The following is a 13,390-nucleotide window of genomic DNA, read 5'->3' on the forward strand; positions in this document are numbered from 1 at the left end:
GGCGCCGAAAGGTACACGTTTTCCACACTTTCATAGTTTACGTACACACTGTACACGACAAATTTCGGTTCTCAACCCAACCCAAATTCAATTGCAGGTGCATGTCCCACTCAATGTACATCAAAACCATTGGATGCTAATGATGTTTAATTTGACAAAAAAGAAATTCAGACTCTGAACTCCATGAATTATCATTGTGACAAGACCAAGGAAGATTCTCTTGTAAGTGTTCTCCTTCTGCCTCTTTTGATCTGCATAGAACATGAGCTCCCAAAGTACCGTAACCCTATGTATAACTCGTCGTACCCTAGGTGGACTCGATTCAGTTCTGCATTGACGAAGCTGTCAAGAAAGGGTTGATATCTCCAGCTAAGAACATCAATTTTGCCGAATGGACCAAAAAACGCTATGAGAACATACCACAACAGATCGATGGGTACGCATGGCCTCATAAATTATTATTTGCCTACACGAATAAGATTACTGATCTTTAACTAAACATCGCAGGACTTCCTGTGTGGTTTGGACACTGCAGTACATGTTGTCATGGAACATGGATGAAATGACCGATATTTTGAACCAGGTAATTGAATGCCTAATTTAAATTTGTACTTTGTTTAGCTTGAAAGCTATGCTGACATCAGTGTCGATTATCCAATATAGGCAAGGATAGATATTTTCAGGTGGAAAATATGTACAACCTTACTACATTCAAATTGCAATGCGCTTCGTCTCGAATCATATAAGTTCCCCATAACGGTTAGCGCTACATGAAGAATATATCATTTATTTCATAAGTCTCAAGATTAGAACTAACGCAACACTCTCTCTTATACAGAAGGAGGTGTACGATGCCCAGCAAGCAGTTCTACCTGATGCTTCAGAAGAGGACGTACAATTAGTCAACAATCCTGATGGTTCCAACGAACCTGACACATCCAACTCCCAGAAGGATACCGGTGCACCCAACTCCCCCAAAAATGGTGCACCCAACTCCCCCAAAAGGAAGAGAGAACGTGGACGCCCGAGAAAGCTAGTCGATCCCGAGCAAGCAGCAAAAACAAAGAGTCTTAAAGAACTGAAACTTAAATTTGACAGCAAGACCATAGCCAACCAAGTGTCTTCGTTATCATCACGGTCACGCAGAGAGCATAAACTAGCACCAGCTTTATTGAGCCCATTCAAACACAAATAGGTAGCATCAATTGATCATCAATTGATACATGCTCATGCTCATGCTCTACTTCTAGCATCATTTGATACACGTTTTGTTTTTATCAGAAAGTGGAAATAGGTACTTTTGGCAATCATGAGCATCCTCTACTTATTGCAATATCTAATGCATTGATACATTCTCATGCTTATGCTCTACTTCTAGCATCATTTGATACACGTTTTGTTCTTATCAGAAAGTGGAAATAGGTACTTTTGGCAATCATGAGCATCCTCTACTTATTGCAATATCTAATGCATTGATACATTCTCATGCTCATGCTCTACTTTTAGCATCATTTGATACACGTTTAGTTCTTATCAGAAAATGGAAATAGGTACTTTTGGTAATCATGAGCATCCTCTACTTATTGCAATATCTAATACATCATCAGTACAAAGCTTGATTTGGCAATAGGTGGAATCGGCAATCATTTGCATGCTTTAATTTTGTCAAAAATTAATGCATAGTTCAGTTGTAATTGCTCATAGATATGGCATGAACATGCTGAGTTATACACTAAACATAGTCATGCCAAGCTATAACTACCATAGTCATATTATTAGAGTTCCTAGCATGCATCACCGTATGGCAGAATAACACAACAGCCATAACATAGACCACCGTACAATACTTGAGTTGCTAAGGCCTTGTACAATGCAAGATGCTTAGGGGAGTTGCTTATAGAAATAAACCAGGCTTTTCTTAAGCACATGTGCTTATTTGTACAGGGTAGACGCATAACTAGGCGTCTCTCCTGTAGAAATAGGCACCGGTGCTTCAGAAAAACCCTGTTTATTTTTCTGAGCACCACCCTAAGCATCTAGCATTGTACAAGGCTTAAACATGCATCACCAAAAAAGTATTAACAACTAGGAACACTAAACCAGAGTAGCAGCAAACTCTTAACATAAACGACAGATCAACCACCGCTCAGCATAGGTTCAGACACACCATAGGACATCAGTTTTAGACTCCAACAACAAACAAACATAGATAACATAACAGGACACGACGGTCCTGGGGCAGCAGCAACACTCTAGCAGCACATCACTTCTCTCCCTTCTTAATGCATGTTGTAGGGCTCATTGACTTTGACAATCTCGAGGAAGCGTGCGTAGGCAGCATGTTTAGCCAGAGTACCGGCTTTATGCTTCTTACCATGTCCATTGCCAGTGCTGAAGGCATGCTGGATCATGCCATCTATGCCGCTACCGATCACCTTGCAATAGAAAGGGCACCCAATCTTGCCAAAGAAACGGTACCTGATCTTCCCAGCAATCAGATGCCTCAGGGTGTACCGGCTCTTGTTGTGCCTGCTGTCCATGCTGTAGTCCACGTCGTCGTCATCCTCCTGTGAATTAGTGAATTAGTACACATAGAAGAACTCAGCTAATCTATTATGGTACATTGACTTTAATTACAATGTTTTGAAAGTACACATGTGTAACATGGCAACTATCTATTTGCTAGAAACAAGGCGTATGTGCACATACATAATTGAGCCAAAGAAATTGACATGCATAAATATGGACGGTGGAATAGTTGCATTTATAGATTAGTGCACAAGTAGTACATAATTAACACATGAAAGACTTCATGAAGTGGCTTGGTTTAATGATATTTGATACTTGTTACAGGTGTAATTCTTATTGGAATCAGAAAAATGGCTTCATTATACTCCTCCATGTTTCACACAAGGGGGGTTTGTTCTATATACTGGAATGAAGAAACCATTATTCTTTCTGACATCGGCAATACTGCTTCTCCAACATTGTTAGACCCTGATAAGTTTGAGAAGGAAATTGGTAAAGGAGCTATGGGGTGTCTCACTGCTCATATTGATGAGAGATGTGGCTGTGATCATCTAGATAACATACTGTGGAAAATTGGCTAGATGAAATGTTTTGATTTTTTGGTATCCAGTGGATATGTACTGTCAGCCCATAATTATTAAGGGAGCGATCACTTTCTTTGCAAAATGAAAATCTGTATAGAATTTGCAAATGGATCATCTATGAACATGTGTGCAAACTAATCATCTATGAACATGTGTGCAAATTAATTCATCTACATAAAATAAAATGAATCAGGAACTGCAGCATTTTGTCACTGTCCTTGGGAAGCCAATGGAGAATCCTGCCATATATCCATTGTTTAACCCACTTTTTTCATTAATGTATCCCTGCCATGAACATTTTCTTGTATTTGGGTTCATTACCCCACTTCTTTCATTAATGTATCCCTTGTGAAACTTATGCTCATCTAGTTAACAAGACAAACCCCAATGCCATGAAAAAAACCCAGAGTATCCGCTGGAATCAGAATGTGATCAGATTTAAAAATCCACATCCAACATGAAGATCTATGCTAGATCCCTACAATCCTACATACGTAGAACTAGCACGTCCAAGTGAAATTGATGCTCATCTAGTTAACAAGAAAAACCCCAATGTCATGAAAAAAACAGAGCAAAAAACAGAGTACTACCTCAGATAGCTCGTCGATGGCATCCTCGTCGAAGTCGCTGCCCTTCCTGCAATCTACGTCGAACTCCTTTATGGTGTTCTCCTCGTAGAGCTCTTCTATTTCGTCATGCACCTTGCGCTTACGCCTTCTCATCTCCTCCTCCTCCAGATCTTCCCCGACCTTGTGCTCGCCGACGGGTGCCTCGACGGCTGCGATGGCAGCGGGAGCAGGCACAACGGTCACTGCACCGGCAGCTTCCGCCGCTACGGCGGACTCTGCCGCTCCACCTACGGCTGCAGCCACGGCAGCAGACTGCTCTGCTCCGATGATTGCCTCCGGCTCGTCCGCCGCATATTCACGTCCGCGCTTCATCGTCGGTCGAAGACAGGAGGAGGGAGGCGTAGGAAGGGAGGAGGGTGGTGAGGAAGGAGGAGAGGGTGGTGAGGTGGTGAGGAAGGAAGAGAGGGTGGGGAGAGGACGATGGTTTTCTACCCGATTTGGGGAAGAAATGCACTGCTCCTGCCTCTTGGAGTTATCGAGAAGCCGCGGGTGCCGATTTGACTTGACACACCCACCCGGTCGTCCCCATTCCACGTGGGGACGTGGCGGTCGTGCACGCGGTCGTGCACCTCCTGCGGTTTGCCATCAATTGCTATCGGTCTCACAAGTGGGTCACCTTGTCATCCACACAACCGAGCCACCATATGTACCACATTTTTCTTTCTCCCCGTCTCAACCACTCCACATCTTTCTTTCTCCCCTTCTCGACCAGCGCCGCCGCCGCTGCCATCTCCCGACGACCCCTCTCTTCGCTGCCGGTGCACGGCCGCCGCCAACTCCAGCAAGTACGTGAGATCTTCCCTCTTCTTCCCTTCCCCAATCGCGTCTCCCTACCGAGGCGGATCTAAGCCGATTGGTTTGGACTGAAACTTAGTTTTTGGATTGGATCTTGATTTGGTTTCTATGGTTTGAGACCAAATCAATCAATTAGTTTGAGCCGCCACTACCACCTACTACTGCTTCAAATCCAAGAGCCGCTGTTGCCGGCCGGAGCTCGTCGGCTCTCTCGAGCTTTGACGTCATGTCTGATCTAGATTCATGATGTGCCCTCGCATATGGCTTTGTCCACGGTTTGAACCTTTGGATTCAATCCAAAAGTTGAAAACGGTTTGGACTGGGTTGGATGACGAGCATGTATAGTTCGGTTTGGTCTAGATTCTAAATAAAAATATCTGGATTGGTTTGGTTTTGATGTGTGCCGTGGATTGGACTGGTTTTAGTTTGGATGCCGAACTATTCCCAGGTTCAGATGAGACGGGCATTGCCATTGTCATTGGCATTGCTTTATTACGTAGATGATAGAAAATAGATTGATTGGCCATTGCCAGTATAGGTTATCACTATGATTTATTATATGTATGATCTTTGTATTGTACTATGTACAATTCAACTTAGAGTTCAACATGTTCTATGTAGAATGGAGGAAGCACAATGTGGACGCTGCAACTCACGGTGCTGGACCAGCCTTTCTACTGCCACGCTGTTCGGCATCTACTTCCAGCCTTCTTTTGTTTTTGCAGCGGTAACAATTTATATGAACCTTCTGACAGTACATTCTTTTTGTTTTTTTTCTATTTCCACTAATGTATTGTGTTTGTTATTTGTTTTTATCTTACACAGATCGTACCATGCAATGTGAGATTGGCATTCAATGAGCTCGTCGCAGACACCGTGACCTTCGACGCTCTTGGGGGCTCATACACTATGCAGGTCGAGAAGGGGCGAAAGATAACCCAGATAGGAGGAGATGATTGGGATCGTTTCATCGCCCGCATGCGTCTTAGTGGGGGTGAATTGATCAGCTTCTCCTTCAGAAGAGATAGGCCCAGGATTTCTGTTATCTATCTAAATTTGATTCCGGATAGTGAGGATGAAGTTCATGAGGAGGAAGATGGTGTTGATTCAGATGATGACTATTCAGATGATGATGAGAACCCACTTGTTGAATACCTGTATGCCAAGGACTCAGACTGGGCGACGAGGAAATCGGCAACCTCTGGGACATGCTTCTGCTACGTGAAGACTACCTAGGGAAGCCATTCGTGACCCGCCTCACAAAGGCGAATGTTAAATGACATATCATGGTATGTTACTTAGTGTGGTAATTACATGATATGCATGCTTAGTTAGTGTAGTAGTTCATATGATATGCATGTTGTAGTACTGTGATGAGAGGCCTAGTTTAGAATTCATTTAGTGAAGAATTTTATGACATGCATGTAGTGTAGTAATATGCGATGATATGCTTAGTGTATGCAGTAATCTAATGATATGCCTAATTACTGTAGTAATTTGATGCTTGGCGTATAGTGTAGTGATGTGATGATATATATGCTCAGTATTGAATCCAATGAAATATGTGTCTTGAAGTGTATGCTTTGTTGATAATTGCACCTGACATGATCATATATCATGTCAACTGTTTTTAGAAATTACCTAAGAGGTTACTTGATAGCTGTGGCATCGACCCGGACGAAGAATGCATGGCTGCTGGACTACGCCTTACCAGAACGGGCTCCATCACCAGCTGTGCCTATGCAGTGGACACGGACGGTCGCACTGTCTTGAGCAGGGCAGGGTGGAAGAAGTTCCTTCGTGCCAAGAATCTTCGGGTAGGACAGGCCATCCTACTCACTATTGCGAACATCCGTCACCATGACTTGAGGATGATGATCACCATCCACCTCATTTAGAACTGGGGTGGGCCATGTATCAATGTGAAATGAACTTGCTATGTTAGCTCTTGTTTGCGAGTACTTGTCGTGTATTACCGTACCTATATCTACTCATATCTAGGTACTATTGCTTGTGATGGATTGCAACTATTATTAACTGGTAACTAATGCTCTACTAGCTATGATTATTCCACTGTGTGATGTTTTATAGGCTGTAGTGTGACATGGTAACTGTTATATATGGTAGAGGCTTGTCTCTAAGACCTTGTACAATGCAAGGTGCTTAGGGATGTGCTTCCACTGTGTGATGTTTTGTACGTGCCAGGTTGTAGTATGAAATGCTAACTGTTCTATATGGTAGTGGTTGGTCTCTAATTGGACCGACATGTTGAACTAGTATCAATGGTAGAGACGTTTCGTTATGCGCCACATCCAACAGTTCACATAATTAATTATTCAAAGATTAAGGTATGAAACCCTTGGTCATACATAGCAACATTTCGCTCCTAAAAATTAAGGTACTTCCACATTCAAACAAACTAATACTACAAATTCGAAGGAACTACTTAATACATTAACAACACATAGGGAAGTAGCCCTGGTCCAACGGCTTGAGAAATGATGAACAAAAACTGAAAGAAGAAGGATCAGCCAGTAGCAGCACCATCAGCCTCCCAGCCTCACAACTTCAGCCAGCCTGGTGAACTCCAGGTTTTTTCCTGCAAAACACACATGTGATGTTGGAGGCAAGAAAATAAATATGCCAGGGGTCTTGTCATGGCATCTAATCGTACGAATGCTAGTACAAATGATGGAGAACAAAACATCCAACATGAGCAAATTCATAGGAGTTCTAGATCCATGGATACCATCAAGAAAAATTGCTCAGTTTTAATTCAGACTCAAGACTTGGTGAAAACATGCATATTCATATTAGCAACATTGATATGGCATCTTTGCAAGCTTGGGTCAGTGACTTGTCTTGTGTTTCATGGCATGACAATAATTTTAACAATAAATAGACATGAAATTGACCCAAACTCATGTACAAAGTTAGGCCATATGATGCATGGATTAATTCACACATAAATGACAAAATGCCAACTTTGTGTAGAATTTGCAGTACTGAAATATTTCAGTGTGTACCGGTATGTACTGAAACTGCAGTACTGAAATAATTCAGTGTGCATCGGTGTGTACTGAAATTGTAGTAACGAAATATTTCAGTGCCTACCGGTGTGTACCGAAATATTTCAGTGTCTACCACTACAACATTACAAATTTTGCCTAGGGCAGTACCGAAATATTTCAGTGCCTACCGGTGTGTACCGAAATATTTCAGTGTCCACCACTACAACATTACAAATTTTGCCTAGGGCAGTTCCGAAATATTTCAGTGCCTACCGGTGTGTACCGAAATATTTCAGTGTCTACCACTAGAACATTACTAATTTTTCCTAGGGTTCATATGATGCCTAGGGTTCACATACATCATAATCCATCCTCCAAATCCATGTACTCAAATGTTCATGCAATTCATTGAGATTAAAATGCCATCTAGCATTCCCTCTCTGAGCTATTACGATCAGTATCACCACGATGTAAGCACGAGCAGTAGGAAGATGAGGAGTGGGGAAGTTTACTCTAAACATAGCTACCGCCGCTGTTCAGACGAGGAGAGCGGCAAGGGAAGCGTGGAGAACGGCGGGGAAGCGAGGTCGCGACCACTGTCCTCCTCATCTTGCGCTTCGGAGTCGCTGGTGACTCGGTTGGAGGCTGCACAATCTGCAACAGCACCTCGTGCACGGTGGGTTCCTGATCCAGTGGATGCTCTACCCTGGATCTGAACGCCCACCACCTTCGCCTGGTCCACTCGCTGGACGAATTGGCCTGCTCCATCGCCCAGAGGAGGATCTCGATCTTCTGAATCGGTTGCGCGGGCGTGGGGAAAAGCTTTGCCCTCTCCTTCTTCGTCAAATTCTTGAGAGTGGCCATTGCCGTCCAGCTCATCTGCCTTGTGTTGTCAAACCAAGAACGGATCTCCCTCAACCTGGCCAACTTGACCTGGTCGCCGACGGCGATCTGCACGAAGTCGGTGTTCTCGCCGCCGGCCATCAGCTCGATCTGTCGTGGAAGAGGGGGTGGGGGTGGGTGGGGTGGGTGCCTCAGTGGAGCGAAGTTGCAGCGGCAAGAAGGAGGAGATGACTGCGGTGGATTTGGAGGAGAGGGAGGAGATGGCCGCCGATGAGTAATTGTGGAATGTGTAGCACCACGGCGGCGGTTATGCATTCGACGAGAGGGGCGCCGCGTGCAAATTTTCCTAGGACTAAACTGCCCCTAGATTAAAACGCGTCCCCACCTTGTCACGAGTACCGGCCCCACTCGTTTAGTACTTTCGCGTACTTTCATCGGAGTACTACCCAGTACTTCATATTTGTCTGCCGTTAGATCGACATCAATAAACGGTTATAAAAAAGCCCAACCACTCTAAAACTTGTATTTAAACATATCGTGATTCCTAAATCATCAATGCCTAGGAAATGCCACGGTGCCAATCTTGGGCAAATTCACATTACCCCTACCATCCGCTTGAAGTTTGAGCAAGTGTCACTTGTAACATGATCATCATAATATTGTGAACACGCATATTTTTTTTGGGTAGTCCAAACTCCAAAGGTGCCCTTTTTGTAAAAAAAAAAGCACGTTCTCTCTGGTGGAAAATGATTTTTCTTTTTTCTTCCGCAGTGAGGAAATTTTGTCAAACGTTAAAATATAGGAAAAATTATACATGTACATGTCTGTTTTGTTGAGATCCTGGATTTTTTATATAGAAAACCTTTTTTTAGAGCATTGAAGCTGCCAAGAGAGCAAAGATGTTTCTTTTTGCATTAAAATGGCACGATCATGTAAATAATACCATTTCTTTATTGTATAGTTTTTTTAACTAATTTATGATTTACTGTTCATTCCAGGAGACATTTCTCTGCTCCTGTGAATTTTGAGTTTATCTTAATAATCATCTTTACAATCACCTATCTTGTACTGCTTTTTAAGCCACCGTTTTTTAAGTAAATAAATTCAATTTTGGATGCGTTTTTGGTTATAAATGAACAGCTTTAGCTACGTTCATTTAGTCTAGTCATTCTGTGCCACATTTACAACATTTAGCAACAAACCAACGCCATTATACCCAGAAAGCATTGAGATGTACTCCCTCTGTAAACTAATATAAGATGTTTTAGATCACTAAAGGATCGAAGAATTATTCCAATTGATACAACACATACTTTTTCTTATTCATTGCATGTGCACTGGTGCTACTTTCTACAGTAGTAGTACAGCCATGCGAGTTGGGCAGTGCCACAAAAGCTCTAATCGGAGTTCATAGCTGACCCTAGAAGAACCTATCAACAGATGGATCAGACTCCGACAAGCTACCTTCAAAGTTCACCTTGCAGCCACCAGGTAGCTGCAACCCAGCTTCCTCGCAGCTCTGCCTTGTAACCTGAGGACATGACCGGACGTCGAGGTACTCGAGTGCCTTGCATGACTCTATCACGCTGCTCACTCCCACAACTGTGAGGTCAACACAATTGTTGATCTTCAGAACTCTCAATTCCGACCGGAACAAGTTCGCTTCCATGCCCTGAAATGCCGCATCAGTTATTTGGTCGCAGCACCCGACATCAATAGCGGCAAGAAGTTTACAGTTGCACAACAGACTTCTCAACGAGGCGTCTGTTATTTTCAAGCACCAGTCCATTCTTAAAATCCGGAGGCTGCTACAGCAGGCAAGAGCTAGTGCTTCTATGGAGTCATCGCTAATATCCCGACATCCACCGATGATGAGAGTCTCTAGGTTGCAGCAGAACTTAGCTAGTGAATAGATAGACTTGTTGCCCACTTTGCTGCAATCCAACAGTTTCAATGACAATAGAGATGACGACGAGACCTCAGCAATTTTGCAAATTCCAGGATCACCAACTTTATTGCATTTGCTTATGTCTAGTGACTTCATTTTATGACAACCATCGGCTAGAGCTGAGATTCCAGCATCTGTTATGCTGTTACATCCTGCAGCACCAAGCTCTTCCAAGTTCAAACAGTTTTTTGATACAGCATGCAACAAATTATCAGTTATTAATCTGCAACCTGCGATGTGCAACTGTCTCAATTTCTGGCACCCTGACGCAATCACCTTTAAACCTTTATCACTAAGTTTTTTGCAGTGAGAGACATCTAGGGTTTGCAGACATTGCAGCCCTTCTCCTAATTTGACCATTCCAACATCAGTGATACCTAAGACATACATGAACAGTAGAATATGTAAATACATTAGATTAAGGAAATACCAACAATTCACAGCCAAATCAGATAACTGGTGCCCGCTATTATATTTAGTCTCCACAAACTCTAAGTGCCATTTAGGTTCAAGAAAAATAAATAAAGAACACAAGTATCAGCCCGTGCTAAAAACTGCGCGCCTGAAGCCAAAATGGCAATGAAAGATGTTGGTCCAGTTCTGAACTGCGTGAATGCATCAATACCGAAGACTTGTAACTTCTAGCAATGCTAGTAACTTCACAGTGCTGAAGATTACCAATATTAATCACTGTGTCAGAGAAATGCTACAAAGACCACAAGTTGTATGAATACATATTTTGTTGGAAGTACATTTGCCCAGCTAGAAATTCTCTAGTCAGACTACCCAAATTGAACTGATGGGTTATTACCACAACAAAGTACCAAACAGAACTTTATCTCGGAGCTGTAAAAGAAGTACAAATGGGATTCCACATCACGGAAATCAGCATGTTCTATAAACACAATTGAGGACAACTGAACATCTGCATCTGACCAGCATATAGAACCAAACATTTAACCATGGCTACAAATATCTCTACTAGAGTCGAGTTCTCTGGTCTAAGACAGTAGCCAGCGTAATATAACCTGCGCCGAAAACGACCTTCCAGAAATATCCCCGGCCTCTGCATCTGAACGATGCATACGGCCAATTTATTAATTATTAACACAAGACCTTACAAAGTCGTACAACAGTAAGACCAAAGCCACCATCTTCGCAACCTCTATCGCTACTCCTATCTAACTGATGAAGGGGCGCTGATGGTCTGGGCCTAATACCAAACAGACCTCGCAGCCAAACCTAACATCTAATACCAAATAGACCTCGCAGCCAAACCTAACATCTAAGACCTGAGGTCCCAACCAGGACGCCTGCCGGGTATGGGCACCCACCAGTCCGGCGTGCTCCTCAACCAGGACGCCTGCTGGGTATGAGGCCGCCACAGCCACCTGTCACATATCCATCTTCGGAGCTGTACTGTTGCATCGGCCTTGCCCGGTCTCGCTGCCGCCGACGCCACCACGACGCCAGACAGCGTCGACCTCCTGTGCGTGTCCGTCACCACACATCTGACGCCAAGCCTCCGCTGCTCCATGCCGCCAAGAGCCGCCGCCAAGAATATGTAGAACGAAACACCGCTCCACCGAAAGGGAGGCAGCACACCCCCACCCCTCACCTGCAGACCCTTCCATCCGATCCCAATGTCCTTGGCGTCGCCTCCAGGAAGGTTACGGTGCACGGGGCGCCGCCGACGCCCGATCCGCATCGGATCTTGGGCTTTCACCCGGACATGGGTCGGAGTGGAGAGATGGTGCCCTCAGCAGCGCCCCCAAGGAGGAAAGCGGCGCCAAAAAGCGGCGTCGCCGCTGCCGGCCAGCCAAGGCGGCCAAGGTTTCCCCCGGACACCGATCTGCTCCACCAGAACACACCGGAGTTGGATCCGGCAAGATCCAAACCGAACCGGGAAATTTCTCATGTATGTACTTCTCACTTCGAATTAGAGCAGTAGCTGTAGCTGTCTGGGCTATTTGGTAGGCATCGAACATGTATATTGTGTGGCTTACCAGTTCGTATTTCATTAAATTTCTTTGTTCACGTGTGTGTGATTGAACGATTAAAATTTGACAGAGTTAAAATGATGCCACAACAAAGTTCTTCAGACGCCCCAGTTTGCTTATTCTCTCTCATCTTTGTAGGGTAAGAAAAACCCAATAAATCACAAATCGTACTACTCCGTATTTGATAAGGAAAGCTTTCTGCATTTGCGAGTTCACGCACACAAACAGCGCGAATGGATCCGGCCGAAAGGAGGTCTCACCTTTGCAGTTCTGCAGGGCGAGGACTCGCAGATTGCAGAACCCCCCTGCAATGACGTCCAGATCGTCGTCGATAACACCGGGGTAGAACGAGCGAGACGGCGACTGGGAGAGATCCAGCTCGAGAATGCCCGGGAAGCGTGCTGCCAGGCGGCGCAGCATGGACGGACCGGCGCGCGCGCGCAGGCGGCGGCGCTCGGAGCTCTGGATCCGGAGCCAGCGCCTGCACACGAGCCCGAACGCGTCGCGCTCCGACTCGGGCCTCAGGCGGGTGAGCACCGCACGGAGCTCATCGTCGGTGAGCACCTCGTTGACGAGGGCCTCATCGCCTTCCGACCGTGATGCAGACATGACCGGAGTTAAGGAGTCACTAGTTTTTTCGGTGAAGGGGTTATTAGTTTTCAGTCCATTTGCAATGGAGACTTCTTTTCTTCGGGGACATTTGCAACGTAGATGGACGATGGACTGCAATAATTCAATTCGACGCCCCGGCCAATCAACACCCGGTGAACAGCAGAAAAGAAACCTGATTTTTTATGCAAGTTGCTCAAATGGGTGATCTTCGTGCATTTTTTTTGGGTTGTTTGGACATTCAAGAAGCTCGTGACAAATAAGACAAAATTAACTGTGAACAATGTTGTTTTCAAAAGTTTTTCAGACGTTTGAAATTTGTCTTTTTTGCGACGAACTTCTCGAATGTCCAGACTTTACCAAGTTGTGTACGGACATCACGCAATCACACAAAGGAGCATTTTGCCCACAAAAAAAAATCAGAGTTTTAATTTATTTTTTC

The 13,390-nt window shown here is 44.4% G+C and overlaps 1 protein-coding gene across 1 annotated transcript; it reads right to left on the minus strand.

The window, feature by feature from the left end:
• Positions 1 to 9,619: 9,619 nt before the first annotated feature.
• On the minus strand, positions 9,620 to 13,020 carry LOC119317228 (F-box/LRR-repeat protein 2-like). The gene is made up of 2 exons (XM_037591657.1): positions 12,600 to 13,020; positions 9,620 to 10,716 (listed from the first exon to the last, which is right to left on the minus strand). Exons 1-2 carry the CDS (start codon positions 12,946 to 12,948, stop codon positions 9,812 to 9,814), a joined length of 1,254 nt encoding a protein of 417 aa, XP_037447554.1. The 5' UTR covers positions 12,949 to 13,020; the 3' UTR covers positions 9,620 to 9,811.
• Between the last annotated feature and the right edge of the window lie 370 nt (positions 13,021 to 13,390).

The sequence above is a fragment of the Triticum dicoccoides genome, chromosome 6A (assembly GCF_002162155.2).
Source record: "Triticum dicoccoides isolate Atlit2015 ecotype Zavitan chromosome 6A, WEW_v2.0, whole genome shotgun sequence".
Taxonomy (NCBI): Eukaryota; Viridiplantae; Streptophyta; class Magnoliopsida; order Poales; family Poaceae; genus Triticum; species Triticum dicoccoides.